Source organism: Lichenostomus cassidix, chromosome 8 (assembly GCF_008360975.1).
Source record: "Lichenostomus cassidix isolate B80296 chromosome 8, HeHo_3.0, whole genome shotgun sequence".
Taxonomy (NCBI): Eukaryota; Metazoa; Chordata; class Aves; order Passeriformes; family Meliphagidae; genus Lichenostomus; species Lichenostomus cassidix.
Genome location: NC_139489.1, coordinates 5,152,020 through 5,179,028, shown reverse-complemented (window position 1 = coordinate 5,179,028; position 27,009 = coordinate 5,152,020). Strand labels below are relative to the sequence as shown.

At 40.1% G+C, this 27,009-nt stretch overlaps 1 protein-coding gene across 2 annotated transcripts in view; it reads right to left on the bottom strand.

The window, feature by feature from the left end:
- Positions 1-3,222: 3,222 nt before the first annotated feature.
- Positions 3,223-27,009, bottom strand: part of SLC1A7 (solute carrier family 1 member 7) — a 47,255-nt gene continuing 23,468 nt past the window's right edge. Inside the window, exons 4-11 of one of the 2 annotated variants that reach the window (XM_085067579.1) lie at positions 24,966-25,008; positions 23,969-24,188; positions 21,449-21,548; positions 20,062-20,295; positions 13,894-14,088; positions 10,615-10,749; positions 6,622-6,721; positions 3,223-4,560 (exon numbers count right to left, since the gene is read on the bottom strand). In XM_085067579.1, the coding sequence (XP_084923705.1) occupies positions 4,324-4,560; positions 6,622-6,721; positions 10,615-10,749; positions 13,894-14,088; positions 20,062-20,295; positions 21,449-21,548; positions 23,969-24,188; positions 24,966-25,008 (1,264 nt within the window). In that variant the 3' untranslated portion in view covers positions 3,223-4,323. The remainder of the gene's footprint in view (positions 4,561-6,621; positions 6,722-10,614; positions 10,750-13,893; positions 14,089-20,061; positions 20,296-21,448; positions 21,549-23,968; positions 24,189-24,965; positions 25,009-27,009) is intronic. The other variant, XM_085067580.1, reaches the window with a different exon arrangement.

Here is a 27,009-nt window from a genome sequence, read left to right as displayed (position 1 = left end):
AACTACCTTCTGCTAATAGTTACCTCATTTTTGTGGAAGGCACAGAAAGGACTGAGGTAATTTCCAAGACTATCCATCTGGCTTGAAGATGAAGCTTTCTGTCTGCTTTGAAAGTATTACAAATCAGTTTGCTGTTGTTAAAAAGGGACTAAAATTAATATTCGTTGTAGAATTGAAAGTGAGAGCTCCTCAAATGGGAGTGTTATAGAGTTCCTGTATTTTCTAAGTGCTTTAGAATTGCTGGTATAGGAGGGTGGGCATCTCCAATTTAATGTTTCAACTAATTATAATGTTTCAACTAATTTATTTTTATGTTGGGATGTGTATTCAGGTGGCACAAACAAACTTAGCTGCAATTAAGTAATTTAAGTGGAGTCAATTAAGACTTGCAGAGCACATGAGTAACGGTATTAGTTCCATAAATTTCTGTATTTGGGTTGGCAGCCAGAAGCTCTTGGGACTTAGTGGAATGTGTAAGTGCTCTGGTTGTGTCTCTTTCTTTCAGTTCTAATTATTGCATGAGGATTTATTACAGCAATTAAATACTGCAAAACTTCCTTGGCATTGTCAAAATCCTCAAGAACCTGTTTTAATGTATCTTTAATGATGTTTTATGCCACAACAATCTGCAGCAGCTTCTTTCCTCTCAGTAGTGTCATCAGAGCAATGCAGCTGCAAATTAACAAGCATATAACAACTGCCTCTGATAAGTATGTGCTAATTGGAGCTACTGCCCAAATTATTTCTTCTACACCTTTCTTAATTATCTTCTCTCCCTCCTCAAGACTCTTCCCCAGTGTGCCTTGAGTATACTTCAATTGGCTACATTCCCTTTCTGTTTAGCAGGGGGAGGCAACTTCAAAATAAGATTGAATGTTGCCAGTTAGGAAATATGTTCTCTCCACATATGCTTGAAATTGCAAGCAAACTGTTGTAATAAGTGATTGACTGGTCGATTGATTGATTATTTTAATACAAATTTTTTGAGACTATAAAGGTCACATGTTTGTTTTTATGCTCTGAAAGTAGGGGGAACATATTTACCAACAAGAAGGTTGCACTCTAACTTGATAATCAACAGCTTTGTAATTTTTGTTGGAAGGAAGTGTGATTATAACTGGCAAATGCAAACAGATCCATGCATACAAATATGTTATGGAACCTACTGCTAGTCTAATTGCACAGTGCATCAAGCTGCTTGACAGCACATGCCATGAGACACAGAAAATAGCTAAATGGAGGAAAACTTACCATAGAAATGATCATAACTTCAGTGTTTGCCTCTCCCCAGCTAACAGTGGTGTCTTGTGATCAGTATAGAATAACTGCAGTAGCAATCAGGTGCTCCAGTCAGGGTCACAATACACTAAGCAACAGATATTTACCAGAACAAAGACCCAAAGTGCCTTAGGCCTGTAGTCAGCAGCATTTCATACCACAAATGAAAAAGGCCAGGTGAGAAACAGGACCACTGCTTTCCTTCCAGCTGAATTGGAGGCACATACTGGTGTAGACCCCAAGTTTTAAAGATCCAAACACCACAATGTAAAAAACATAATGCATTTCCAATGTGCAAAGCAGAACTGGACACTCTTTGAATAATGTTTGAATGCAGAAAGCTGATTTTAAAACAACCTGTTGATTCCATAAAAATAAGCCTTCACACATGAGACTCCCACATTACCTACTTGCCAGAGTGTGATGGGCAAAATTGTGGTTTTCTTTGTTGTGCAGGACTTATGGAGCACAACTGACTGGTATTCTTTGATGCTTTGTCTCGTCTCAAGTTCTCCTTGTAGAAGCTGCTTAAGCACCAGAGTTGACTTAGATTTCTTGAGCCATGACTCCACTGATGAATGTCACCCCAAGTAAGCTGTCTCAGGCAAGGATTTGCACTTTGTAGTTAGCCAAAGGTTGGAGGTGGCTGGGGAGGAAGGTGGTAGTAAGGCTGGGAGCACCTTCTGCTTGGCAGACAATGCCACAGCGGCATGGTGTGTGGGCAGACTCTCCAAAACCACTTAGTTTGGAACTACATGTTCCAAATCTTGGATCTACTTGGCCTCTTTCTTCATCATTTTTATCTACACAAAGTGGTTGTAAACTGATAGATGACCGGCAGGATGATACTTACCATTTCAGGTAGCTGTAATTGACTATATGAAGTTGAAACTTTCAGTTGTGTTTTCTCGGTGGGTAAAGTTGGCATGCAGATATCCTGCCCTTTCCACGTGCCCTTACCCTGTTTCATCCCTGGCTGCTTGATCTTGTCCCTGCATCACCCCTTTCCTTGTGTTGACATAACTGTCTGTTAGGACTGTGCTAAAAACATATGTGAACTGGTTTGAATTAAAAATACTTCTCATCTGGTTCTTTGTCTGGCCTCATAAATAATATGTTCTGTACAGCTGGGAGAGGAGAGGAGACAGTGCAGGCAGGAATGGACAGCTGGGGGAGGATGAAGGGGACCTCCTGGAGCTGCCAGTGCTGCTGAGATGAAAAGTATCAGATGTGTTTGTCAGTCAGTGCTTCTGCCCATTCAGAGAGGCACTGACTGGACTTGGCTCTCCCAAACCACTCATTCTAATGACACTCTGCAGGGCAGGTCCTTTACAGGACTTCATCTGGAGCAAATTGCTCTGAATCATTTCACTTCTTCCCTATTCTTTGTGTTTTGTTTGTTGTTTTCACTCTAGGGTCAAATCAGGAAAATAGTTACCAACTATACATATTTGCAAATTAATACCTAATTTCTGAGGAACTACAGACAAAGAAGACGAATGTGTGTTCTTTCTGTCTTTATTTTTTAATAATTAAACTACCTATACTGTGGTGCTCTGAGGCAACTAATTAGTGCATGACATAAGAAATAGTCTGAACAGGAGCCCTTAAAGAACAGGTGAATATGTACATCCCAGAAAAAGTACTGATCATGAGTGAGTGATTCTGAATCTACAATGAACTAATGCATGAAGCACTTCTGGTTAATACAGAAATTGTCCTTTTTGACTGGGTTATTTTTTCTCTACAGAAGAGAAGAGCATATTAGAATACCAGGCATGTGTTATCTCAAGCTGCTATGTCACAAGTAGCTAAATAGAATATGCCAAGTGTGCTGGTATGTAATCTCTGGATCAAATCCCAACTTTTCAAAAGGTCTCCTCACTTCCACTCTCCATTTTAGCAGAGGCATAAGAAGACATTGATAGTAGAAGTGCACAGACAGCCTGTTTTCAAATGGCAGGTTTATTAAAAATGTTCTCTATCACAAACATTGGAAACATACGCAGCAGATTTTACTGTAAGTGAAAGAGTCAGTAGATAGTGGAAAGGGAGTAACTGTCAATGGAATTGTGAAAAATAATGGGGCAGTTTCCACAGCAAACTCCTCACAAAACCCCATTATAACTCAGCATCCTCTGGTTCCAGTTTGTGTTCAGTCTGCCATTAGGATGCAGTGCATGGTTCATGAGCTTTACCTTTGAGTTTATACATATTTACAGATGCACAACCTATAGGTTACAGGAGAGGACACATTAGCACCAGTGCTTGTGGATTAGGACTCACATCACCTCTGCCACTGCATGTGCATGGAACTGACTTTACTGAAGAGTTAGGTTAAAAAAAGGTTCATAAATCTGGCACTTGGAAGGCAAACTGTGCTCTGCAGTGACCTAGGAATTCTTTGTGTTAGGTACCACACTTGACTGCCTGTCTCTGAAGGCTGCCCATCCCAATTACCTTAATGCACAAATGCACACTTCGCTTCCCCTCAGCTTGAATTTTTGTTTAGGAATAGATATAACCCTGTGAAATCAGGTAATCAGTGTGATTTTCTTACTGCTGGTCTAAAACTAAGCACAAACTCGATATTTAGAGAATATTAGACAAAATTAGTATCTGTAGCAGTTTTGGTGAAACATTTTCACATAGCAAAAATTCTACAGTATTTGTAATTACTGAGATTCACAAAAAAAAAAGGCTTTGGTTAGAAAATCAAAAAGGGTCAAATAAAAAAAAAAGCTTTTAAAAAAAAGAAGCCAAAGGAGTGTCAAATACTATGTTGAAGTCAATGAGTGCAGAATAAAACAGTAGTCATCCATTAGTTAATTTTTCAGTAGTAAAATCTTCCACCTAAAGAAGCCCATGTCTCTTGCAAGCTTGTGTGCCTTTCTTGACATTCACAGCTGGTCTCCTAGCTCCAGTACAAGCAGGGTGGCGATAATTCCACGTTTTCCTGTTCAAGGCAAAGAGTCCTTCTTCCAGCTGTGAGGTAGAGATTGGGTATCAGGTCACCGGGGTGTGAGATACCTCTGAGTACAGCAGTCACACATTTGTTTCTAGTTCATTTATTTCAATAGTGCAGTGGTCTTTACTGTTGGATTTCTTAGTGTGATTCTCCACGGGAGTTTCTTCTTGTTCCACTTGTATGGGTATATGGTGCTGCAACCCTTTCACTGTTTCTGGTCCACGAGATTCATTCATGGTCTTCACACAGCCATTTCTCTGGTAAGCCACAATCTGATGGATGTTAATAGGCTTAGTTTCACAGATCAATGGCACCTATGTGAAAAGCATTAAGATCTGGAATACTGCCACTGATTGCTGTATACAACAGGAAGGGAATTTTTACTTGGAAAGCCTGTGGGCTGCTTTACATTCACCAGGATTATCTAGAGCCTCCATAGACTTCCAGAAGCTGTTTCTCATATACACTAAGGCATCTTTGCACCATCTGCATGCAGTGAAGGAGTCTGTGTAAAAAGGCAAATTCTGTCACAACTCTAATTTAACTTACACTCATGGTAACAGCTGCTTGCCATTGGTAAAGGATGTAAGTAGGGTATACAGAGACCAGAATTCCAGAGCTCAGTTCAAAAAGTACAGACTCTCAGTGGCCACTGTGCTGAGCTCTAGACAGTGCTTGCTCTCGGGTGCAATTAAATAGAGCAACAAACCGTTTGTTGTTGCCTTATGCCTTTCTTCTAACCCAATAAACTAACACCTGTCTCTTCAATTTGCACTGTTTTGAAAGAAATAAAGAGGATTTTATTAACTGATTCATAAGTTAAATATTGAAGTGTTCTTTAAATCAAACCAGATTCTAATGGGGAAAGTAAGACGTAAATACTGGCAGAGGAGAGAGGTGGGCTTGCAGCTGAGAAAATATGGCCTTTGGGTATACATTACTAACTGAACAAATTATGCTGCCAAAATGTATGGCAGACTAGCAGTATATTTTAATACTGTTACAGAGCATGATTCAAAGAAAAATCTCATCACAGATGACTAAATAATCCCTCAGGAGGGATTTTATATTACTGAAACATCTCTTCTTAAGTTCTGACCGAGTTCTAAATACAGCAATGAAATGTCAGGAGGCCTGTGTTATGCAGGAGCTCAGCCTACACTTCTGGCTTTGCAATGGATGATATACCTTACCCATAGGTTGTATTTTAGTTTTGTAGGTAGCTGCATGTGTAGCCTTTGTATTCAGGCCTAATCCTGTCATCAGTAGTTACTGCAGGTGCTAAGTAACTCAGAGGACACTTCCCATCTTTCTACATACAACTTGAAAGACTAGGAATTCTAAATGAATGTTGCAGAAAGGCATGAGAATGGGATTGACCAGAAAGTTTGTAGAATGAGAGAAATAATGATAGAAGCAAAACTTTGCTATTTGTGTGGAATGCTACAGATGATGAACAGAAATGAAATATGCCTTGTGAAAGTTAGTTCTGAGGAAGAAACTTATCTGCATGAAATATTCTGTCTTTGTGGAAGAAAGGTAATGAGAGTCCTCCATGAGCTGAAAAGGCTGGAGATTAGCACCTCCAAATCTGATGGGCTCATGCAATTAGGAATCTCCTTTGTCAAGGATTGGAGGAATGACATGAGTAGTTCCTGTTGTAAGGAAAGACTGAATGATGCATACCAAAGAGGAAGGAGAAAATGCATAGGAGTGTAAGAAGGCAGGGGCAGAATGCAGAGGTATGTGTGGTGTATGAAATGAAATACAGAGAAGGAAAAACAAAGATGTAAGGAAGGACTTGTATTAAATGCAGAAGGCATGAAAGTGTCTGAGAATGAAGTCTAGAATGGAGTAATTTGCTTGTGCTAGTCTGGAAAGAAAACTATTGCAAGGGTGGCTTCAGATTATGCTGACTCAGGGGCTTGCAAAGCCCAGGGCAGTTGTTTTTGATATGAGCTCATTGATTATGCATCTACACACTTATAGATACCTTTACCTCCCCCTACACTGTATCACTCTGTTCTCTTGCTGGTCACACTTCCAGAAGGACAAATTCCTGGCTGGTCAGGACCTGGGTGCTGAGTGTGGGACTCACAGTTCCAGCATCTCATGCATTTGCAGGACAGGGCAGCTGCTGCCCCCATCCCCAGTGTGCCAGACACAGCTGGCTGGCAGGCCCTGAACTAAAGTGGCTTTTCACATGACCTCATGGAAAAGGATCCCTCCACCCCATCTGCAAAGCAGCACATTGCCCAGTTCTGTCCTCTCTCTGCATCACCCTTTACAAACTAAAGGACCCAAATGTGGGAGCTTGCAGGTTCTTTACCATACTACAGCACACCCTGGCACACCCTGGCTCATAGTGTGGTTACCTCATCGCCGTCCTTGATGAACTCCTTCCGGCAGATGTGAGCCATGATCCCAGCAGCCAGCGCGTCTCCCAGGACATTGATCATCGTTCTAAACCTGTCTCTGGAAAATGAAACAGTACTGGTAAATTGTTGGCTCTTTGGGTAAATTCCTGTGCCTTCACCAGCCATAATTATAGCTGAAGGCCAGTTTTGCTGTTTTTATGAGCTAAAAAGTTTAGAAGTGGTAGTAAGGAGTTTGGCATGGGGCATCCATTGATTATTGAGCAGCTCAGTGTGGTTTTCCAGCCTTTTCTGAGCTCGGTGTGCTGTGCTGCCACATGCTTTATTGTGTAATTGAGCTAAGTGGAGCAGCTGTGCCCCCCTAGAGAAGCAAGTTGAAAAGGTATAACAGCACATCACAACTGCATTTCTGTCCCAGTTTACATGTTAAGGTCCAGCAATGTTTGATTTGAAGACTGGTGCTGCAAATGTCTGAATTAAATAAAACCAGAGGTCAGTCAGAACAACCAGTACCTTATATTGGTGATCATGGTACCAATCACAGCAACCAAAGTGCTACTTAAGAAGATTATTGTATTGGTAGAATGGGCAGGCAAAAATCAAAATATTTCAGAAGACTGTTACATAAATACACTCACAAATCAAGCAGCCACTGACCATATTTAAATAATGTTTATTCCTGAAAAACCTGTGGTGGCTTTGGTTCTTATGCTGGCTATGCATAAGAATCTTCTTTTTCAGCTACCTTATCCAGTTTAAATTTGTATGCTTGACAGTATTTTGTATATATATAGTTCAACTATTTTTCGTTTATTCACTTATGAGATTTCTTCCCTGTTTATACCTTCTACCCACTGTCTAAAAATGAAATCTATTAAAATACAGACCGTAACTAGACAAAAGTAACTGGCTGTCAAAGACAAGTGTTATTGAATTTGAATCATCCTGGAATCTATTAGTTAAAATTGATGAGATTTCAAATAGACGGTATAGCTTCTAAGTCTGAAATACATCACGTCTTTTCCAAGAAAAATGTATACATCTGAAAACTCTGTCATATTAGTAACTTAATTTATAAATGTAGGTTATAAAATGGAGGTTCAGAAATCTCCAGATGTTTGGCTTATTAAAGCCAGTGACAGTCCAATATCAACACTGCCCAGATTTCTGATCCTATATCTTAATACAGAAAAGAATTGAAACTCTGTGCTGATTTTTTTTTCCAGATATTTTAGGCAGGTACTCAGTGCATATAAATGTTTATGCAGTTGCCTGCTTAATTATCATTAAAGTTCCTGCATGAAAGCTGATTTTTGTGTGGAGTTACTCAAACTGTATGTGCAACTGCAAGTAACTTCAGCAATAATATTCCACAGCCTACACCCAGATGTGGTTGTTGACTCCAGGACCCAGTCCTACACTTGTTTTCTCAAGCCATTTTTAAAAATTCCTGCTGTTCTCATTTTGAGTTTTACCTTGAAGAAAATTTCCACAAGAACATGTTAAGCAGGAGAAAAAACTCTTACAGCACATACTGATAAAAGTTCTTGTTACACACTGACTTTTTTCCCTTGCTTGATTATCAAATAGTGATTCTTGGAAAGATGTTTAGTGTTGTGAATTTTGGATTGTACAGCAAGTCAGCTGTGGTAGAGAAGAAGCTGTATGAGCAGAGCTCAAGAGTTTGCACTCCCTTTTGACCTCTGGTTAGCATCTTTTCTGAAGACAGGATTTTTCAGTGCTCCACAGTGAAGCTCTTAAGGAAAGGCACTGCCTGGGACATTGTTTGATGAGTTCTGTTCCATGTTCTGAGTGTATGGAGTAGTCTGAACTACACATGAGTAGAACCATACCACACACCACTGACACGTTTCCACTGAGAGGCCAACCTGCTGCTGGTGGCATTTCTCTCAGTACAAACGTGAGTCAGGTGTTGCAGTGATATTTTTGCTGTAGATTATATTGTTAAAAATTCAAAACTTTTACCTCATGTTGAATAAATGAGCTAGGAAACATTTTGATTTTCTTCTTTATGTCTCTAAGCACTAGCTAAAGGTATGAAGGTCACATACATGTTATGGCTACCTAAGAGAGTTCTAATACCTGCAGTGCATTGTAATGGGTATTTCAGTCTCCTGAGATCATCTAACCAGCCTTTTTAAAGCATTCTTCATACTCCAGTACTTCCAAAACTAATACTGAAAATACTCATCATGTCAACCATGTTGACACTTTGCATCTGCAGGCTCTTGAAACCACCAAATGCCGAAATAGAGAAATATACTTTTTGTTTGAAAGGTCATCTGCAAAAGACAGAAAATTGGGTCTGTTCCTTACTCACTTTTTAATACCATCTGGAACTATAGCCTGAAAAGTTTTTCCTCTGTTGTTTTGAAAGGTTGCGTAAGACAAAAAGAAGCATAATTCCCATATATGCTGGAAGGCTTACTGGAAAAACAATGAAATGTTGATGTTGCAATAGCTGGGCAAAAACTGAGCAATATAGAGGGAAAAGGCTTTTGTAATACAGTTTAAAAATATTCATACAGCACAAGATTCATGACTCCTATTAATGCTAATATTAATAATAATATTTTATTACACTGATCAGGAAATACTTTTTCTTACAATTCTTTGTACAAAAAATAGGTGGCTAAAAGTTGAATAAAATGAGATATATAACAGAATGGACTTGTAACGCATTTTTACCCAGAACCCTGATTAAATGAAACTCCCTGTATTAAAGGAGATATATTCTATATAGCTTAAATAAAAATAATCTGGACATTTCCTTGTGTGTGCAAATGATAGTTACACAGTTAATTGACATGCTAATGAGCTGGGGGCCAGTATTTTATGATTCATATGCCTAGACTATTCAAAATTGATTGATTCATTGACATTTACATAAAAGCTAAGAGTTCAAATAAACCACTCCTTATGAATTTTTAAAGTGACTCTTCTCATGGGTGACACAATCCCTTTTATCCCGAGTGTGTTAAGTTTCAGCCTGTGCCTCTGCTGTTCAATCCCCTGTGATTAGTGATGCAGCAAAGTGCTCTCTCCACACAATGGCTGCACTTGCAAAACTGGGGGCTGCAAGCAACTGCTGTCTACTTAGAATTGAAATTAGAGAGCACAGAATTGCATCAGGATCAGTGGTGAAAGGAAGACATGATCAGTGCTAACACTCAGGCTGACTACATCGTGGTTGCAGTTATAGCCATGCACAGTGCACACTGTCACTGTGTGGTCATGGCTCTTGTGGGCAGAGGGGTGGCAGTGGTACTTGCTGGCTTTAGCAGTGGCTCAGGCCTCTTGCAGAGTGCTTCACTACACTGAGATGGAGGCCTTGAAATGACAGTGGGCTGATAAGCAAAGTGCAGGCAAAGCATGTTTCCTCGGAATGTTGGCCCTTTATCCTTGTCCAAGTCCAAGAGTTGCACCTTAAGAACATTTGTCTGACCTGACCTTCAAACTTCTCTTGGAAGTCATCATACAGCCCGACTAGGTGCAGCCACTTCCATTGCCTGACTAGATAAAAAAAAATCTTAAGTTTTTCTGGGATCTGACTTAAAGTAAATACTTTGTTCTACTTCTTCTTCCTCCCTTGCTGTGAATGTGAAGATTGATCAATGTCCTCTGCTGGACAATCTCATCTTAACAGCTGCTGTGGTTACCTTTTCAGCCTGTTCTGGTTTTAGACTAAATGAACTCCCCTTCTTCAGCCTTTCCATGCAAGTCATATTTCCAAGATTCATCTAGACTCTCTCAGTTGTCTATGTCTTTGTCAATATAATGTCCACATCAGCAGAGTTTTTAATCTGAGGCCACATTAACACAATTCCAAATTACATAAATTCCAAATTACATAAAATTAGATCATCACTTCCTATGCCTTTTACATTTATCTGTATTACTATACCCCTGGAGACCATTTGCCTTTTTATCCAGATTGCCACCATGGATACCTCGGGAGTTTGTGTTACTTACAGTGCCCAGTCGACAGCAATAATCAATGTGATGTCATCTGTCGGGAGCCCCACCGAGGTGAGAACAATGACCATTGTCACCAGGCCAGCTTGTGGGATGCCTGCAGCACCTATGCTGGCAGCTGTTGCTGTGATACTTTAACAAAGAAAGAAAGGAATAAGCTCTACTTTCTGCAAGAAACACACCATGTTTTTAAACCATTCTCTTTTTTACACAAGCCACTGCATGGAAGTGGCAGTGTTTTGTGGACAGAAACCAGGTGAGACAGCAAGAAGAGGCCAAACTGTCTGCCAGGGCTAAATTGTCACTCTCAGCCTTTGCAGCCTTGGCACTGGTGGGGCAGTTCTGTTCTTTCTCAATATCAGAGGTGCAGAGCAGAGGAGCCAGCCAGGCTGTGGGTTTCTCCCAGTTATACCAGCTTCTCGTGGGTCATGGCACCACCCAGTGCTGTGTGTCTGGAGCCTGCCAGCCCTGCCCGTCACTGCTGTGAGCTCCCAGAGCACCCAGACACCTCTGAGCGACCATGGGACACCTCTGAGTCACCATCAGCAGTTCCTGTGCCAGGCAAATCCGTGGCTGGCTCTGCCTGGGGCCTTTACTGTCAATCCATCGCAAGGGTTAGGCCAGAGGTAAAGAGACTGGGCCAGGGGTGAAGCCCTTGCACAGCACATGGCTTTGCATACTTGGATCTAAATGTGAAACAAGTGTGAATAAGACTACTTCAGTTTGTGGAAAGTATTTTTACTTGACCTTCACACCATTTTTTCAGCCAGGCAAGCAGGAATGAATGGGAGACAAGGGTTAGAGTAGACCTGGCAGGCTTAATATTTATTTTCATAATGTTATTTTTAAGGGAGGGATTAATTCCTTTTTCCAGGAGCAAAAGTGACTGGATATATTAATTTCCACCCATCTAGTGACTTCCAAGAGCTAGGCCATCCAGCAGAAAGACAAAAAACAAATGTTGACAGTTGTGAAAGGATGACAGAAAGCATTTACACTGATAATCCTCTGCATTCATCAGTCAAGAATGTCAGAGCTTTTGGCAAGCAGTTAAGTCTCCTTAACCTCCTATGGAAAATGAGGATAATGGTATTCACCCATATGGAAACTGAAACACAGGGATATCCAGTCCCTTGCTTACAGCTGTACAGTGTACCAGTACAGGAGCAGCAGGATTTCTAACTAGACCCCCTTCCTGCAATGAAAAATACACTTGAACATGTGGGTGAGATGGGGAAGGAGAAAGACTTAAAACTACATTTTGAAAAAGTTAACTTGTGTAGCATCCTAATAACATTGTAATAAAGCATAGATGGGAACGAAGGGACAGAAGCTCAGTAGCTGAGATAACTATACTGAACATTAAAAGTCTCTCCAATTAGTGCTGTGGACTGGCTGTCTGATCAGGACTGATTCTGCCTCTTAAGTCAGTTCATGCCACAAAGCCTCATGACTTCCTCGGGAGCAAAACCAGGAATGTTTAACTGAGATTTTACAAGTAAGCTGATCTGCTATTCCATTTCATCTTTACCTTAAAGTGGATGTTTCTTTCTGTAAGATGCTGAGTTGATGAAAATAGGCTCTTTGCTCTCTTTCTCTTCTACATCAATGTTTGCATTGATAGAAACTGTTGTAAAACTACATTTTACAAACCATGAACAAAGTAGACTAATTATTTTTCTAACACTTTTTTCCCTCTGTCAAAAATATCTTGCGTTCAGGAATATTTGAATTTTAAATCTCCAGATCCTAAAGTATCAAGATCTGGGGTAGGTTTGGCTTATAGAATACAGTTAGAAGTTAGATTAAGTTATTGAAAGCACTGAGTTCACCATGATTTCCTGTTTAGCTTCCTCATTTGTGAGTATTTTTTTTCTTTTCTTGGATTTTTTCCAATCTTTACTTATTTTCATTCTACTGTTTTATTTCTGTCTGTTTCCTTATGTACTAGCACTTAATATGGGGGGAAAAATAAAGAGATGAAAGAGGGTTCTGCTAAGAAAAAGCTAGAGCTTACATTCTTTCCATTTACTATTACCTTTCTTCTCCTTAATTTTTAAAATTACTATTCTTTACTTCAAAGTGTGTGTAATGTCTCATACTCTGTGCCATATTTTGGCATCACATGTTTAAAAAAATCCCGGAATTCCAAATCACAAAAGACTACATTTTAGCAGAGGCTCATTCCAACAGTTTTCAAGGAGAGCATGAGCCTGAAGCAAGAGCTCATATGGGCACAATTTATTTCTTCTTTTTGTAGTCCAACCAGGTCTTGCCAGAAGCCTATTAGCAAAGCTCAGCTGTCATCTGGGGTTAGTTTCAGGACTGTCCTCTTCTTGTCATGAAGATTTTCAGGTTCAGAAGATGGGCAAGGCCCAGCAGTGTAAAAGGGGCAGTGGTGAGGTCAGTGGGTGGGTAGTTAAGCAGATCTCATATATATTGCACAAAGCTCTGACTATGAGGAATGTTTTTGTAATCATTTGTTCCCTGCTGGAAACCTGTAGGTTTCAGTCCCTGAGGAATTCTTTGGCAGTCACTGGAGTTACTCTGGCAATAATTGTTCAGCTGGATCTTCTAGTCTTTTGGATCCATTACAGACCTTTCAAGGATGGAGTACACAGCTATAACACTCTCTACCCACTGAGAGCATGGTTGTTTATGAAGCTTTTTTCTTTAACAAGCAGCAGAGAAGACAATTAAAAACATCTGAGTGATCTGACATCTTCATGAAAACCTGCCCTGATAGTAGCATCTGTCCTCCTTCCCTCTTCCCCCCTAATCCTCCAAGAGCTTCCTAGCACACTCTATCCCCTGTTACTTGATACAAGACTTCCAGTTTTGCAACTTTTTAACCTTTTCCTTTCACTTAAAGACACAAATCAGACTTCAAGTTGTAAACAATTGTGAAGTTTAAAATAAGTGTTTTCAGCACCAATAATAATATGTTCCAATTCTAGATGTGATCAATGGGTTGCCTAAAAGCAAAAATTAGGCAGTTATTCTCAAACAGAAGCACATTTCCCTGTGCCCACGTGCATCTGTTGAACAGCCCCAGCACAATTTCTCTTTGTGCATCCCTGATCTCTGCATTACTTGGAAACAACCTTTCTATGGGGGATGCATCCTTTGATAGCAGCAAAGATGAGTTTTGTTCTGAACATTGCTCCATACAAGAGTTGTGCCTCAGACTCAACAAGACAACGACCCTGATGGATCCCTTCCACCTCAGCACATGACGACGAGCAAATCCCAGCCCGTGGAATTTGAGGTTTCTACCTTATGGTGATGATCTGCCCAAAGTCCAGCTCGTAGTTGTTCACTTGGGCGATGAAGATGGCAGCCACCGCCTCGTAGAGCGCCGTGCCATCCATGTTGATGGTGGCTCCCACGGGCAGCACGAACCGCGCGATCCGCCTGTCCACGTGGTTGTTCTCCAGCAAGCACTTGAACGTGATAGGCAGAGTGGCTGAGCTGAAAAACAGCAGAAGAGCACATGTTAGATTATATTTATTTCGGGGGAATGAAAAAATTGTAGCAAATCTTGTCCCGGCAGGGGAAATTTTACACAACCATCTGAGCAGAGCTTCTTATCTCTTGCTCTACACATGAAACTCACTTACAGGGAACTCGCTCCTTCTGAGGGGCAATATGGACTATTACATGCATAAATGTTGGAAGTAGTGCTAATTTTGCTTCCCAAAATTAGAAATATTTTTCTCTCTTTCTCTATTTCAGAAGGAAATAGACAGAAATCCCACAGGGACAGTGTTGTACACTCAAATGCAAAAAAAGAGAACAACACCCTGTGAAGCTTATTACTAAAATCTCTGAAAACCATTGTACACTCATGGTTTCTAAAAATGTTTCCTTCCAGGCCTACTTCATATTTAAACAATTTTTTATTTCTGCAAGAGGTTAGACAAAGATCTTATCAACAGCAGCCTGAGAATAAAAGTTGCAGACAAAACGTCTGTATTTAGGAATATAAAAATCCCATTTTCTCTCTGGGACAGATCTGCCCATGTCCCTTGTGTGATCATATAACAACCACATAATTGCAGGTCATATAATAATGTGTACATGTGTAAATGAGATGTATGTGTGTGGAATAGAATGGAATGGTATTAGACCATTTGACAGGTATTTATTTTAAATTGAGCTTGACCTCTTCAAAACTTTAACTCACGATTTCATACCCTAAAAAAATTTCCTGATTTTTGTTTTCATTAACTGAGACAATTAATAAAATACTATATGGTAATACATTTTCTCATTTTCAATAAGAGCCACACATTTTTAAGTGCTAGCACAGTGAAATATGTTCATTTGTTTATTTTATCATGCATTTGGTAACATTCTGCGTTTTATCATGCAGTGTCACATTCACTAATATGTCACAAGTAATAAAACTGCATTCAAGTGAGTGAGGCAGTATTTTTTATGGCACATCCATTTGCATGGAAAATAAATAACACCACTGAAGAAAATATACAAATGGCAAAATGTTTTCCTTGTTATTATACCAGTTTTAATACACTGCTCAGTATCTGGGACTAAATAGATGTAACACAGCAAACTCCTTCAAAATTATTGCAAAATTTCCTCCTAAAAAATAATTACAGGGGAAATATTGGTATGGTGATACTATGGTCTTCAGTGTCCTGTTCTCATGTGATTTGCATGCTCTGTGACAGGAAATCCAAGTGTCTTTCCACTGGTTTGGCAGTTCACATTGCTCTGTCACCGTGTGTTGTGATTCTCACATCAGCATTGCGGCTCCAATACCTAAATCTTATAATGACCACTAGCTGCTCTTAATTGAAGATAACACACTGGAGCTTCAAATTCTTTCTCAGTTCTTACAAATGACCTATAAAAGCACAGAGGGATTCCAAAAACTCTGAAATCAAAACCCTGTTTGCAGGAATGCGTAAGCAAAATGTTTCCATGAGTAGGAGTTGTCATTTTGTATTTGTGCAAGCTGTTGTTCGAGGAAAGTGTTTGGAAAGGAAAAGTAACTTCCTGCCATGGAAACAAAAGAAAAAAGACAAGGCTTTATTTTCATCATGATATCTCTGTTTTCTCTAACTTTATGAAGTCTGACTGCTGAATGATTTACTACAAACTGGCAGTCACTGCCTGAAAATCCAGACAAAAGTCTTTCTTTAGGCATGTAAATATCCTGGGAAGTCAAGAAAGCAATGAAAATCTGATTACCTCTTGTCACTGGGGTATATGAAACTTTTAATTCATGCAGTCCTACTATTTAATCAGTATTTACTTTGAAAAACAAACACAGCAAAACATAACCCCATAATTCCCAAGCTGCTCATGAGATGTCATTTCTCTCTTGGGCATGCTGTCATTCTTCACACAGGCATTTGTGAATGACTGAAATTCTCTGTGTCTTGTTTAGCATAAAATGTTCATAAAAGAAGAGGATGAGGCTGTGGCTCACAAATAATGTAGGACTGAAACCCCTGGTGTAGCTGCAGCTAGGAGCAAACTCAGTAGCATTTTAACTATAGCCATGGCCAAGAAATAATTATTTAAGTTATTATTCATTGTCTCCCTTTTCTGCAGCTACTCAGCTGTGGAGGATTAGTTGTTTTTAAAGACAATCTTCCCTCAGACATTTGGCTTTTTTTTTTTTTTTTTTTTTTTTTTTTTTTGTCTTATTTAAGGCTTTGGCTGTTGGTGACTCTCAGGAGGCAAAGGGGAAAAAACCTCCAACTGTAATTTTGGAGTAATATTAATATATAATTTCAATATTATAAAAAACATTATCAAATAAATAATTTGTCTAGTTTGTCTTTCTGGTTAAATTAGGAGAAGTTTGTTTTCTTGAAAGCTACTTTTATCTAGTGATAAACAGTGGAGCAGCAACATTAAAGACTGACATTTAATATTTACTAGGAGGAAAAAATACTCTAAAGCACTGATCTCAATCTGTTAAGTCTTTTAAAAACTGACTCAATGCTTTCAGCTGAGACGTATCTTCTCCCAGCATTATCTCTAACAATTAAAAATACATTTTCAGAGTCTTATCTCAATTTTGGGATAAAATCCTGCAGCTGCAGAGACTGAGCATAAGCTAATGCTGGTCCAGGCCAAGCTCTTACTAGTGAGAGCCACAAAGACAGCCAGTCACTGTGGAAGAACAGCTGTTCAGCCTGCTCTGTTTATCTTATCATTCAAATGCATTTGATTTTTGCTCCAAAAAATCAGCAAACTGATCTCATCTCCTCTTTCTAAATCTGCCTTTATATTACACTGTGCAATAGCCAAGATCTTTGTGTTTCATAATCGGCAGAACCCTTGAAAAACTCATGGTTTATACTTTGTCTTCAGAGAAGATGAAAATTGCTTCTTTTGATAGGATGTACCACTGAAAAGATGCTGCTTTAATTCATTAATGATATGGAAAGATGACCTAGAAAAACAAAATTCCCTCTTGCCATTGGAATGAAGAAAGCTAAAATCAAGAGGAATTTTGCCTGTAGGCCAAATTCTGCTTTTTCATTGTAAGAGGTGACAAGATTAGAGCAGTGTGGGGGAAAGAAAGCAGAGTCAGAAACCCCCAGCTGTGCAGCCTGGACACCCAGGGTGGGGTGGGCAAAGGCAGCATGTGCTGTGCAGCCCTCAGTGATGCAGGGAAAAGGAGCTGTGCACCTTCATTTTGTCCTAAAAGATGCACCAAAGGAATAAGGCCTGTTTATCTGCCCCTGCCTCTCCGCTGAAATTGGTGCAAACCAAAATATTGCTGTGGTTGGGATTTCTGGAGAAATAAACAGGGACTGAGAATGCAGTGCAGAGTCTTTCACTAAAGAGAAATGAGTTGAAATAATGCTGAGATTTAGTAAAATCATTATGATCAGATGGCTGCTTAATGGCTTTCAGGTTCCCCTGTGTTACATTCGTGGTGGTATTGTTTTTGCTTCTTGTTTAAAGCTTTAAAAACAAGCTTTCCACAGGTGCAGACTGACTGCAATGACTGTCAGCACATTGACCCTTAGTTTTCTTCCTATCTTTAGATGTAGACCTGAACCAGCACAGAAACATCTCCAAGAAACACATCAGTATTCTTAAAATCAACTCTTTGTTCTCCTCTAGGATGATCTGAAAATCCAATACCCACATGACAAGTGTTATATAATGCCCCTGTGGCAAGTCTTGTTTAACCAAATACAGATGTGTTGACTGTCAGGAGAGGCAGCTCTCCTGTCCAGCCCCAATTATTTGTGCATGTTCTTTTGGCAACAGCTCAGTTATGTGCAGTATCCATTCCTTTCAGTATAACAAAGGTGAAAAGTTCAGCTATCTCTAGACAAGACACTGCAATCTGAGCAGAAAAACAGAAACCATGTTGGGCCTGTGTTGGATTTGCAAAATATACACACTCTTAAGGAGGGACAAATAGCTAAATCAAGGCATGTCCAAGCTTAAATCCCTATTTTCAGAGCCTGACCTCAGGACTCACCTTAACTTTGGGGGTACTTTTGTTTCTGTCAATAAAGATACTACATCTGGCAGCAAGTCCTGCTGGTGGTTCTGGCAACAGGCTGAGCTGCCAGCTGATGCCAGAGCTCTGTTCCCAAACTACACCCTCTCTGGGCCTATAAATAATTATTCCTTGCACAGCTGTAAGGAATAAGTGCTGTCTCAAAGCACTTGATATCCTTAGAGGCAGGGTCTTATCTGGGAGTGAGAGCCCAGGAGAGCCAAAATCAGCACAGGTTTAAGAGAAAGCTGAATTCCTTGTGTATTCCCCACTGTCAGTGACACTCTCACTCTCACATCAACTTAGGATAAGGAAATGGGGCTGAAGAAAACCTCAGGTTAGGATTGGTTTACCTTAAAGAGACTCAGCAGAGACAGATGCCTCTCTCTCATCAGTTTCCAGATCAGTAAAGGACTCATAAATTGGTGATAAACCCAAAATGCAATGCTGATGAAAATATGAAAAATTAGGAAAAGTAATATATTTTAAATGGTGAAATATGTGCTGACCTTTTAAGTCTTTATTAAATGTCCCTTGTTAAAGGTATCCATAGACATGAAAAAGTTAGATATTTTTGTTGCTTATTAACAGAAAAAAAGAGGAAAGGACAAACTCTTTTACAGATGCTAAAGATAAAAAAAGGGCCAAAATACACTCTTTATTTTTTCTGAAAAGAGAAATATTCAGATTAGATTTTTAGTAGAAGTTATCTCTTTTGAGAAAAAAAAGAAAAAAGAGAGAGAATGAAAGGAATGGCACAGATTTAAAAACTGAATTGTCAGCAATATAGTTCTTCAAAAAGAGAATTCCTAGAGGAGCAGGGCAGAGAGTCAAGTGTGTCAAATGTGAGCCTGATGAGCCCTTTCCAACATTAACATCTTTGAGTTCGAAACTGTAATCTTACGTGAATCTGGGGATGTGGTGACATCTCAAACTACAAACTTTTCACATTCTAAGAAAAAAGATTGCCTTAATTATTTAAGCCTAATTAGAGTTTAAACACCACCCACCATGTAATTTTTCTTGATTTTGTATTTCTCAGTGTGCTGCTTTTTATAGGTCATTTTGGAGGAAACTGTTATGTGTGAAAACACCTTGTAAAATGTAACAGTGAAAATCCAATACCTTCTCTACTGAAATATTAATTCCCTCCTCTCTTTCTTTTAATCCTCTACATTCCTTCAGCCACAGATGCCATGAAACTGTGTTGTCATGTCAGGTACACAGAAATGTTCTTTTAATTGTCATTCTTGTCTCTGCTCCATGCAAAGCCATTCCAGCCCTTTCAAGCACATCTCATGCACCATTTAATCCATGCTGGGAGTCATTTCAGAGCCAGTTCACTAGCTGGTTCCCATTTTCACTGTACCTTTGTTCAGCTATAGTTAAAACTCATTGTACATCTTCCCTAAAAAGGGTGCAAAAAATATTATTCCTTGAGCAGAACAGTTAAATACTTTCCCAGCACTGGACAATAGCTTGCAACCACAGTCTTTTCTTAATGTACCAAGAAACAAAGACTGAGATGAGAAGACAGGATAAAATGTTTCCACATGACTGAAATAGGAGGTTCCCCACTAATACCAAAAATGAAGTCTGGACAAACTGCATGTCTCTCATATATATTAACTTTGTAGAAGAACAATATTTTTTATATGGAAAAATAACTTATTTCCTTTCTAGTCCTCTACAAAAAAATGTTTTTTCCCAATATTTTTTAAACCAAGGGAAAACAATGTGACAAACATTATTGTCCAATGGCTTCCACATAACTTCCAAATGCTGAGAAACATATTTTTTAAATTTACAGTGAATTGGACAGGGACCATTGTTCAGATACAGATATATCTGCTCCACTACAGCAATAGTGTGCTCTTCCCAAGAGGTAGCTGTAGTAAGGATCTAGCATGTATTTTACTGGATCTGTCTAGAAACTATAATACCTGGAGGACGTGGCCAGAGCAATGAGCAAGGCTTGAAGGATCCCTCTGATGAAGACAATGGGATTCTTCTTGGTGATGAAGAAGTACATCATTGGCAGAATAAAGAGCCCGTGCACCACCAGGCCACACACCACTGTAATGGCATAGAAACCCAGCTTCTTCCCAATGGCTGAGGGGTCATCCATTTCTAAGATTTTGCCAGCTATTAGGAACACAATACCAAATGGAAAATACCTGAGCAAAAAGAAAGACAGTCATTATTAGGAGACAGCTCCCTTCCATCACACAGTAGAAGCTGGGAAATCCTTCCAGAGGCAGTGCAGAAACAGCACTGTCTGGGTTTGGCTGTTCTGTCTCCACATGTGAGAAGGGTGTCCAGAGCACTGGGCTGAACAGTTTTTTCTGTGGGGTCCTCCTCAGCACAGCTGAGGTTATGGTGCTGGCCAGGAGGACTTTAAAATGTTTCAGTTCAGAAGGCAATTCTAACTTTTTAGCTTCAGGCAGGTAAATTCCTGGGAAGAGGGGGGAATGAATCCTAAGCTCCTCTCATGTGTTTGTGCTCATGTAACTGTTCATGGATTTTAGTTGGAAGCTCTTAAGTAAACGTTTATGTTACCTTTGGAAGACTGAGGAGAAACACCAACATACATTAGACAAGCACTTGGACTGCCTGGGGGTTTGATTTGGGGCAGATAAATAGGCAGAAGAATTGTTAGTTTCTGAATCCACTCTGGACAGGTGCTTTGTCAAAATTGTTGTGCTTCTGTGCACAGCTACATCCAAAGCCAGAGATGCCAAAAAAGTTTAGATTAAAAAAAAATAAATCTGGGGGCATCCAGCCATCTTCTACTTGCAGCTGTGCCATCTCCAGAGACTTGATACTACTTCCTCATTTTTCCAGAAATAAACTCCCTCTTTGACATATCCAACCAAGCGATCATTCCCTGAGCCAGTTCAGTCAGATTGGACCATGTAGCTGGAAAGAGAGGCTGAGTGCTGGCAGAGGTTCCTTCCCTGCCCCACGTCAGGCTGAGCCACTTTGGGGGACATTCTGAAGTGGGGGGAAGGTGCTAAGCTGATAGTTCTTGTTGTTGGCAGCCACCTGCTGTTCCTCTGATCTTTGGTGTGTTGGCAGGTCTGGCTGGGTCTGCAGCAGTGCTGGAAGGGATGGAAGTACCAGCTGGAGCATCCCTTCATGCTTCTCCCTTGTGTGGGCTATAATCCCTCTTGGCATGCCCAGGGATTGGCAGTGCCTTAGGGCATACAGCACACCCCACCCAGCTAAACCATGTTCTGTTATTTGGGAGATTTCTGTGCATTCTCTCCTGTTGAAATGTTCTCACTCTTTTTAAAAAATATTTATTTTCTTACTGAAACAGTTACTTACCAAACAGCAACTGCCACTATCTTCATGACAGATTCATTCAAACACTGGCAAAAGCTGACCAAAGGAACTCCACTGTTCCCCATTCTTCCCAACATTATACCTGCAATCAAAGCATTCAGGTTGAGTTTCTCAGGTGTCTTCACACACAGCCCCAGTGCTTTCCCTCCCTGCTGTAACTCAAAGCCCCCCAGTTGCTCCAATAATGGGGAGTTAGTAATGAAGTCTTCATCTTATTTTTAGTATTTTTCTGTCTACTAGATAATAATTAACCTTTACAATCAGTCAGGCTTTGCAATTTTCGGGGAGGTAAGGAAGTGCAGATTCATGGGGAGGAAGGCCAAATTGGTATAAAGACTAAACAGTAAAGAATAAAGCAAATAAAACCCATTTATGTGCCCCCAGTGCTGAGAAAGGAAATGAATCCAGCTCTGGGATGTGTCATCTAACCATATATTCTCCAGACAGTGTTAGTTTCCATTAATGCATGTAAATAGATGACATTTTCCTATAGTTAATTATCCTTCCTGAAAGGATTATAAGTGGTGGAGTCAATTGCTCAAGGAAGCACTTCAAAAACTGGCTGCACCAAGGGAGTTTGCCTTTGAGGGGAGCTGCCTGGGGCAGCAGGGGCTGGGAGTGGGCTGATGTCTCAAGTATTTAGCCACTGTCACCATCTCTAGCAGAAGCTCCTGCACACTGTGAGGAGAGGCAGCATACCTACTCACAGCTGAGCCAGCACCAAGGCTTTACACTCTGCTTATCCAATATTGCCAATTCTAATGCATGTCTGGCAAAGAAATCCAGTCATTCACACACAGGATGTACTCTTGGACTGACTATACTAACCAATTCACCTCCTGCTTCATGAAAAGACAATTCAAACCTAAATTCAAATTCTCGTCCCTTTATGCAATTATGGTGTTGAAGGACCTTAAAGAAGCTGTAATAAGAACTCATACCCATCCTACCTCTGCTTTTCTCTGATGGAAAAAGACCTTTGTGCAAGTAAGACTCAGCCAAAGTGAGTCTCAGCCAAAACTGTTGCAAAGCACAAAGGCCTGTATAATTTTTTTTTTCAATGAATAAGAACTTTGGAAGGATGCTCTTCTTTCATAGGGATTGAAGCTATATGTCTTCATTGCTTCCATTTCGGGGGGTGGCTAGGTGGTGCAGAAGTCTGAAGACAGTGATAAATGTTTGACTGCATCGTTTGTTCAAAACAAAAGCCTGAAGTAGTCCCTGGTGATAAGTGTTGAGGGTTTGATGTCTCAGGTTTGTTTGTGGCTTATACAGCCACAGGTGACCCAGCAGGCAGAACCATGCTGTGGGTGACAATCCTGGTTCTGTTTTCTGTACATCAGCCAAGAGGAAAGCAGTTCTCAGCTTCCATCTCCTGAGCCCCGGGCCAGCAAGACTGAGGGGCTTGGTAAAACTCATACATTCAGTTCTGGGAAGACAATGAGTGATCTTCTGTTCTCAGAAGTAGAAAATTGCCCTTGGTTCTAATAAGTACATGTAATTAATTCATTCATGTCCAGTATGTTTTGACTGGAATAGTGTTTGCGGTGACATTGTACTTTGGAAATTAACTGTAAAATACTACAAACTGGGAGACAGCCAGTTTCCAGCAGGGTTGTGTATGGAATTCCACCCACTGGAGAAGCTAAAAAAACAGAAACAAATCCACTAATTCCAGGTTTGAATCTTGACCCCTCGTGGTGGTATGAACCGTAATAGAATAAATACAGTCAAAGATGTTTTATGGAGCTACCTTTGCTCACCAGATTAACTTCCAAGAATAAATTTACATAAGGAAAATTTGATCAGCATTTTCTTATAAAAATCAGCAGAACTTTATGATTAACTAGGAAATGTTTGTTTAAATTTCTTCTTTCAAATCCACAAACATAATATAACACACATGGCACCAATGAGTTCCTCCAGCAAGTTAAACTAAATAAATAAACCAGAAAAAAGCTCTTACTGTGACAAGCTACTAGGTGGTATATAACTATCTTCATTGCAGGACAGCAAAAATAAAATCAAGACGTCTCAATCAATAAAAAAGAAGATCCACAGATTTCAAACTCAAAAACAAGCTTGTAGCTTACTTATTCAAAATATCATTGAGGTTCATTATCTGAGTTGGTTGGAATACTGGTAGAGGGGCCATGGGTCTAATCTGGTAGTAGTTCCTACCTCCTCTGAGCCCACTGTGTTAGTGTGTCTTGCAGTCAGCAAGAAATGGGCCATAAATATTGCTCAAAATAATTGAAAAAAAAATTGATTGTAAGTGAATGCACAGAAAACACAACTCCATGGAACAAAAGTAATCACTGATTTTGAAAATTTATCTTCAAAAGGGTAGGAGAACAGCTCTGCAACAATTTTGTCTTTTCCCCCACAAAGTTTAGATAGCACTTTAAAAAGCTGAATCAAGAAACCAAGCAACCCAACCCCAATCCTTTTCTCTTAAGTGGACACTTGGACTATTACAAACCAAACATGTCTGAAACCTACCCATTGTGGCAGAGAATATCACAATCCCTAGCACATTCATGCCGTCACTAGCGCCTGGCTCTGATTTGTAAATCACTTCAGGAGGGGGAGTGATATCCAAGGCAAAATTCTGGACATTGGATCCATTCTCATCCTGGACTCCATATATTATAATGCGGCGAGTTGTGCTTTCAGACGATGCTTTGTTAGATTTAATGATGGGAATACTCCTGGTGCGATACTGAAAGAAAACAAAGTGGGTTTTATTACAATATCCCAGCAGGAATTAATAGTTTAATGAGCTCTCCTAAGTGCTCTGTTTCAACAAGGCTGCATGTTACAGGGACAGGCATGAAAAGAAGAATGAACACTCCTGTCCCTATCTGCTAAAATCTGTAAAAACAGTTGAATCTCTGGAAAAGCATAACAAAACCAGAGTTTCCCATAATCAGACCCTGGTGCAGCAAACACTTTGCCTCCTGACAGAGCTACTTTCCTATAAGGCATAATTAGGATTGACTCCCTAGAGGTTCTGAGTGCCATTCTCTTTGTGAGGTTCTCATGAAATATTCCCCCCGGTGAAATAAATACAGCCATGCCTCTTTCTCACTCAGATTTTTTAGATGAGCTTTCATGGCCAAATTCCAATCTGAGTATTTAGATTCTTCTCCAATACATTATTTTGTTGCTCTAACTGAACATGGTATTCTGTTCTTCCTGGGTGGTGTTGCAGGGTGCAGTTAAAGGTATTGCAGCTCTGCTCAGGTGGAGCTGGAGCTGACATGGAAGTGCATGTCTACTCTAGTCACACTAGAGAGCACTTTATCCCTGTTTTGCCTTCAGATACCATGGCTGCTGAGGCTAATGGAATGGGACTCATTAATTCCTAAATGCTGAAGGTGCTAACAGTGTCTGAAGTCACATGCCATGTCTGCAGCTGGGTTGTGTTTTACAAAGATACATGTTTCATTTGGTGCTGGCTTCTCTATTTCATCAGTAAAAGGAATATAGCACTTACCTGCTTGAATGTGGCTTCAACAAGATTGGCTGGAAACATGTTCCTAAAAATGAACAAACAGAAGAATAATTTCTATGGAACTGAAACCAGCTTCTTTTTACTGTGTGTTTGGTCTCCCATGATAAATCAGTTCTTTGTCCTCCTGGAGAGCAAGGGCTAGGCAGGTGCAGAGGATGCCACTCTCTCCCACTGCCATGCAGCTGTGCCTGGCTGAGCAAGGCTCAGCAGAGACACAGCTCCTTGGAACTGAAGTTTTGGGACTTACTTCTAAACACCTGGGGTGAGACCCAGGAGCTCTGCCTGTCAATTCTGGCTCTGCCACAGTCTCCATGTTGTAACTGGGGCGACATAATTGCTATGATTCCCTTCCCCATCTGCCTGGGGATGAATATTCTTTTAGTCCATATTTTGTCTTCCTTATGTAGATAATGAGCCGTTCAAGACAGTCAAGGATGTATTCCTGAGACATCTGAGTGCTGTAATCTACTGTGGGACTTCTAAATACTCCTGTGCTGATTCCTACCCTGTAGTACTCCTGATACATTTTTGCAAGTGATGTAGACTGTGCTGTGGTTTGGTCAAGAACAGTTTGTGTTTCAAAAAGAGGATCTCATTACTGATTAGAAGAGTTGAGATTAGAGCTGTACAGTCTGTACTAAATTTTATTTTGATACAGTTCTGAGGCTTCAGAGCAAGAACCTGAATGAGGCCAACAGCTTCATCTTTGCTCACAGCTGAGCTACAGAGGAAGGCAATGATCTAACACTGACATTGCAGTGAGACCAGTAGATTTTTAATTGCAAAAGAGATTCTTTTGGCCATCTTTTCTGATTTTCCGTGTATCTCAGTATGTAACATTTCACACAATTATATCTGAAGCTAATTTGTAACTTCAGTTTGAGTTAGATACTACTGTGCAGAAAGACATTCAATCCTAATTTTTAAATGGAGAGCACACCCTCTACAGGCTTCAAAGAGGAATCATAGTATAATTGGGAAAATGTAGCTACAAAGTCATGCATTTCCATGCAGCAGTTAGGAATCAAGATTTGTGTGATGATTCTAATGGGATCATTTTCAGGACTGATTTATTTCCAACCCTAAGCTTCTGAACCTTGGAGCAGAAGAGAGTCACAGTCCATAAACCCAATTATATCCTTTCCTATACCTATATTTATGCAAGGAGAAACTCCTGAATTCTCCAACAAAATGACTTTTAGTTCAAAGTCCTGTTTAAACCCCAAGACAGGTTGACACTTAAATATATGTGAAAAGCCTGTTCTCATTCCAAAGAGAATTGCTGTGTACATGGACAGTTAAATGCATGCTGAACAGAGACATTTTTCAGAGCTGCTTTCCTCTATCCAGCAGCAGCAGCAGCACATACTTGCTGCCAACAGAGCCACTGTGCAGCACTGGCTTAGAAAACATGATTTTTTTCTATTTTGGGTGATCATAACATGACATTATGGTCACGTTTAAGATTATGAGGAAGATTCTACAAGAGTAGCATCAAGCACTGAGAGTAGTTGCTATAAAGAGATAATTAATTATCCTTCTTCGAGAGAACTGTGGGAGAAAAATTTTAATTAATGAATAGTAGTAGTGTGTAATGATTGAAACAGAAGACTGAACATGAGAGGGGTTTGTTGGCCTCCTGCACAAGAGCAGAGGAGCCACACAAAGGCATCAGGTTGTGTCTGCAAACCATCCATGAAGCTGCTGATTCCCTGGTTGAAATGTCAAATTTGTAGCCAAAGCAAGACACAGACAAGGGACAGCTGTGCATTGTTTCCTTATCAGGCAGGCACAACCTTCTGCACAGCCCTGGGGCTTGGCTGACACATTAGGTAGGGAACTAACTGAGGAACAGCTGGATGGAGCTGGACCAGGGAAGATGGGGAGGATGTTTATAGGAGGGAGAAGCACTGGAGAGTAAAGATGGTTACTGCTTTGTTATGCCTCATGAGGGAATTCTGCTTCCAGATTGTTAAAGGCTTCATTAATATTAAATTGTCTTTGTTTTGTGATTTGAGATGCTGGG